This window comes from Hippocampus comes, unplaced genomic scaffold, assembly GCF_001891065.2.
Source record: "Hippocampus comes isolate QL1 unplaced genomic scaffold, H_comes_QL1_v1.1 scaffold295, whole genome shotgun sequence".
NCBI classification, from domain to species: domain Eukaryota; kingdom Metazoa; phylum Chordata; class Actinopteri; order Syngnathiformes; family Syngnathidae; genus Hippocampus; species Hippocampus comes.
The window spans coordinates 682,650-687,326 of record NW_017804848.1 but is presented as its reverse complement, the minus strand read 5'-3'; the positions used below and the strand labels follow the sequence as shown (position 1 = coordinate 687,326).

The window sequence follows — 4,677 nt, the reverse complement described above, 5'->3', positions numbered from 1 at the left end:
TCCGCCCTGCGCCCCCCACGGCGCCCCCCCCCCCCCCCCATGACCATCCCGACCTTCAACCCGCAGCAGCGCTGAGATGACTTTTTCGTCTTCAAAGAAGCTGCGAAAGCGCCGCGCGGCGTTAAGAAGCTTAACTCAGGAAGCCTCTCGACATGCTGACAAGCAAACTCAAAGGAGCTTTCGCGGGGGAGGAGGGGGGGGAGGGTTGAAGTGCAGGCGGGCGCGAGGGTGCGACGGGTTGCCTGAGATGCGATGCATGAAGACGTCGTCGCTTCTGACGGGAAAGAAAGTGACGACTCAAATCCTCACGCACCGAGCTGCAATTTAACACTTCAGGTGGGAGGAGCTCAGAGGCATGAGCGTGCATGTGTGTGTGTGTGTGTGTGTGTGTGTGTGTGACACGTAAGCCCGTGCGGATAAATGTCGGATCTTCTGTTGCGACTCGGTGGCGGATATTTTCAGAGAAGCTAACGTTCATCATCGGCTAATGACCTGCGAGTGATGATGTCACTCCGACGTATTATTGGTCAGAAGTTCAGCTTACGCTCCTGCGGTTAAAAGTTCGAAAGTCACCGGCAAGATGGCTGACATCAAACGGGAAGTTCTGAGTCAGCAACAGGAAGCGTTGAGTCGCAATCAGGAAACGCGCCAAACGCCAAACAGGAAGCGGGACGAGAGCAGCAGCAAACACGGCACGTCGGGGATCGGCGCCGCCACTCACCGGTGACCAGGAAGGTGCATCTCCCCGCTCCGGCCTCGTTGCTGATGTCGCACGTGTACTCTCCGTAGCCTTCGCGGTTGAGCGCCCGCACCTGGTAGTGCGTCTCGTCGCGCCGCTCGTCGAACTGGCCCACGGTCAGGAGGCGGGAGCCCAGCTTCCACTCGTAGCGCAGCAGGCGGGCCGGGTGGGCGCGCAGCAGCCGGCACGTCAGCGAGAAGGCCCGGCCCAGAGCCTGGCGGACCTCCGAGAACGTCGGCTCCACCGCCGGCGGGACTGCGCCACGCCGCCGCCGCCCACAAACAACATTAGCTTACGTGGCCGACGTTTGGCAGACTCAAATTGCCCTCGCCGATGAGTTTTGAAACTGTGTTTTTCACAAGTTCGACAATACGTACGCGGGCCCGATTTTTTTTCAAGAGTAAATATCGGCCGGATGAAGAATCGCGCCGCGTCGCCGCGCGTTACCCACACTGCACCAGGAGCTGCACGAGCGCCTGTCGGGGTTTGACGTTGAAGCCGTTGTACTGGCTGGTCTGGCAACGGTAGGTCCCGCCCATCTCCCGCGTCACGTTGGCGAGCCTCAGCACGCCGTCGTAGCTTTCCGTGCGGGCGCCGTCCTCGGATAGCGGCGGCGGCGGCGGCGGCCCCGCCGGCGCCGCCGCCTCGCCGGCCGCCACGGCGGCGGGACCGTCCTCCACGCGGGACCACAGGATGACGGGTTTGGGTTTGCCCGACACCAAACACTGCAGCTCCACCGCCTCGCCCTCCTGGGCGATGATGTGAGAGCGCCCCCTGGGCACCGTCAGCTCAGGAGGAACTGCAACAACGGGGAGGCCCCGAGGGCTGCTTTAGGAAGGGCCCCCGAGGTCGGCCCCCCGACCCCCCCGCGCTCACCCGTGGTGGACGAGATGTTGACGTCGATGCTAATCTCGGGAGCCCCTCCGTCCCTGAGCGACGCCACGCAGGTGTACGTTCCGAAATCGGTGAACTTGAGGTCGATGATGTCCAAGTTGGTGACGCCCGGCGACATCTCGGCGTCCGAGTGCGTGATGACCATTCGCTCCGAGCTGCGCAGCGGGCGGCCGTTCTTCAGCCAGTTGAATTGCAGCTCCTCGGGGGGCGTGGCCTCTACCTGGCAACTGATCTTGACCTCGCGCCCGATCTGGATGTGGTCGTCGTTGTGGTACGGGTCCGGAGTGATCCAGAAGCGAGCCTTGCGCAGACCTGAGCGAGAAGCGACAAGTTGGAGCCACAAACGGGGAAGACGGAAAAAAAACAGGGATTCGTCTGCGGATACAAACGCGTTGATGTGAGCCCGTTTGTGTCCGCACAAGTGGGCGTGCGTTTGTGTGTGTGGGCGTGTCCATAAATAGCTGCAAAAAGCGCGCGTGTGCATGTTGAAGGCGCGTTACACAACGTGCGGGCGTGCTGGATTCCTTCTCAGACTTTCCGGAGAAACGCGAAGGACGGCCGCACTTGCGTCACGCGCGCCCGCGTGGCTCCTCCCACTGGACGACGACGGTACAACGACGCGAGTGGGCGTGCGCGGCCGCACCTCGAACGAGGACGTTGGCCGACTTCCTGGCCGCGTTGCCCACGTTGTTGTCGGCCAGGCAGGTGTAGGCGCCGCCGTCGTCCACGGTGACGGCGGGGATGGTGAGCGCGCCGCCCTCGCTCACGCTCCTCTTGGGGAGCGCCTCACCGCCGGGACGCAGCCAGCGGAGGGCGGGAGGGGGGTCGCCGCCGGACGCCGCGCACACCAGCGTCGCCGTCTCGCCGGGGTTCACCACCAGCGGGTCGTCCAGGAGCAGCTTGACGGAGGGCGGGGCTTCCGCACAAAAAAAAAAAAAACGCAAACCGTCAGCGGCCCCGCCCGACGCGTGGGCAACAGCGCCCGCATCCGCATCCGCATCCGCATCCGCATCCGCACCCGTCCTGTTGCTGAGGCCGAAGTGCGCGATCTTGTCGGCGATGTGGCACACGTTCCTGACGGAGGCGACGCACGTGTAGTTGGCGTAGTCCTGAGGACGCAGGTTCTTCAACTTGAGGATCTTGGTCTCGCCCTGAAACACGGCGAGGTTGACGTGTGCGCCGGCGAAAGGCCGCGTGGTGGGCCGCCGCCGCGCGAGCGCGCGTGAGGGCGCACCTGCGTGAAGAAGGGCTCGTAGATGTCCACGCCGGCGTCGGCCCCCTGCGACAGCACCTGGCGACCTCTCCTCCACGTGTAGTGCACGGGCGGGTTGGACGCGGCCACGCAGCGCAGGAACACCGTCCTCTCGAAGTAGAACAGCTCCTTGGCGTCGCCCACGCTTTGGTGCACCGTGATCAGCGGCTCGTCCAGAACTGGCAACACACGCGGCCGCGGCCGTCAGGCATCGCGCGGCACGAGAAGCCGCTCGAAGAGACGGCCGGCGTCCTCACAGTACACGTCCACTCGGATGGATCGGATGGCGGGGGTCCCCATGCCGTTGTCGGCCTTGCAGTAGTAGCGGCCCCCTTGGTGCCGGTCGATGCTCTCGATCTTCAACGTGTCGTTGTGCGCCCCGGAGTCGCCTTGGCGCTCCGAACCTGCTCCTGCGGTCTTGGTCCAGCGCACCTGTGGCGAGAACAGGAAGTGAGCCAAAGGAGCCGCTTCCATCCGAACCGATCCTTTCCGCGTGCACGTACGCCGCGTGCCGACGACGGATCTACTTTGAGCTTCCGTAACGACAACTAGCAAAGCGGAGAAAGCCGGCGGCAAAAAGACCAAGCAAAGGAGGAGTCCGAGGCGTCGCGTCATTGGCCGGAACGTTCCGGCAACGTGTCTGACACGCTGCCGCCAGGCCGCCGCCGCGCGATGCCAACCGGAGCCCAAAAGCAGTCACGTGACTCGTCCTCCCAACTGGAGCCCGCTTGAAGTTGAAATTGGCGTCACAAAAAAAGATTTCCAAAAAAGCGTCCGGTCTCCGACAGCTCCCGCAGCCCCCCCCTCCCCCCCTTCTATGCGGCCGCCGGCGCGCGAGGCCCGCTGACCTGCGGTCGCGGGTGTCCGGTCACCAGGCAGACCAGTTCCAGCGTTTCGCCTTCTCTGATGGTGTAGACTCGCTCGCTGTGGCGTTCCTCCTCCACGTTGCAGGCTTGTCCCGAGTGCACGATGCGAACGCTAGGTGGCGCTGCCCAACACACACACACACACACACACACACACACACACACACACAAGCATTTTCACCTTGAAAGCAGAAAAGAGAAATGCTTCTTGCTCTGCTGAGACGTCACGTTTGGGTTTTGGCTTTGTGCCCATCGCTATGGCAACGCATCGCCCGATTGCCTGCATGGAAAAATAATCTGATGACATCAAGGATATGACCCCCCCCCCCAGTGACTTCACCGTGACATGTGGGTGATGCAAGCATTTGGCGGCGTCGGGTGCAAAAAGTCCACTTGACGTCCAATGGGAAGTGATGTCACGGGACAGGAAGCACAGAAAACACACACACACACACACATACAAGTACTCGAATGGAAAGCGAAGTACCCTCTTGTCAAGTAAGTGAGGGCGGGGGCAGACCAAATTGTGACGCAAACGAAATCGAAATGATTGCGCGGCTGCGAGGAAGACGAGCAAGAGGATGAAGGTGAAAGTGAGAGGGGGAGGGGCCTGCAAGGATGTCCTACTTTGGCTCTTCTATTTTTAGATTGGCATTTTTTTTTCTTCTTTTTTTTTTTTTTTTTTTGATCTCCTCTGACTGCTGACGTCACACGCGCAGGCACGCACGCGAGCGCGCTTGGCTCCCTGCGGCCTTTCCCAAGCAAAGCAGAAGCGGTGCGATCCCAGGTCAGCTGATTTGGGGCTCTTCGGGGGTGTCACACCTTCTCCTCGGTCTGTGGCGGCGTTACATAAGACTCCCCCCCACCCCCACCCTCCTCCCCTCGCCAACATCACTCCTTCCCTTCACTCCTACTCGACTCCCCCC

The 4,677-nt window shown here is 62.1% G+C and overlaps 1 protein-coding gene across 3 annotated transcripts in view; it reads right to left on the bottom strand.

Moving 5' to 3' along the window:
- The window catches only part of mdga2a (MAM domain containing glycosylphosphatidylinositol anchor 2a), a 32,207-nt gene that overhangs the window by 4,588 nt on the left and 22,942 nt on the right, over window positions 1-4,677 (bottom strand). Inside the window, exons 2-10 of one of the 3 annotated variants that reach the window (XM_019879037.1) lie at window positions 3,734-3,873; window positions 3,143-3,317; window positions 2,868-3,064; window positions 2,652-2,784; window positions 2,277-2,549; window positions 1,616-1,945; window positions 1,407-1,538; window positions 1,191-1,343; window positions 722-994 (exon numbers count right to left, since the gene is read on the bottom strand). In XM_019879037.1, coding sequence (XP_019734596.1) covers window positions 722-994; window positions 1,191-1,343; window positions 1,407-1,538; window positions 1,616-1,945; window positions 2,277-2,549; window positions 2,652-2,784; window positions 2,868-3,064; window positions 3,143-3,317; window positions 3,734-3,873 — 1,806 coding nt within the window. Of the gene's footprint in view, window positions 1-721; window positions 995-1,190; window positions 1,539-1,615; window positions 1,946-2,276; window positions 2,550-2,651; window positions 2,785-2,867; window positions 3,065-3,142; window positions 3,318-3,733; window positions 3,874-4,677 lie in introns of all 3 variants that reach the window. The other 2 variants (XM_019879027.1, XM_019879019.1) reach the window with 2 other exon arrangements.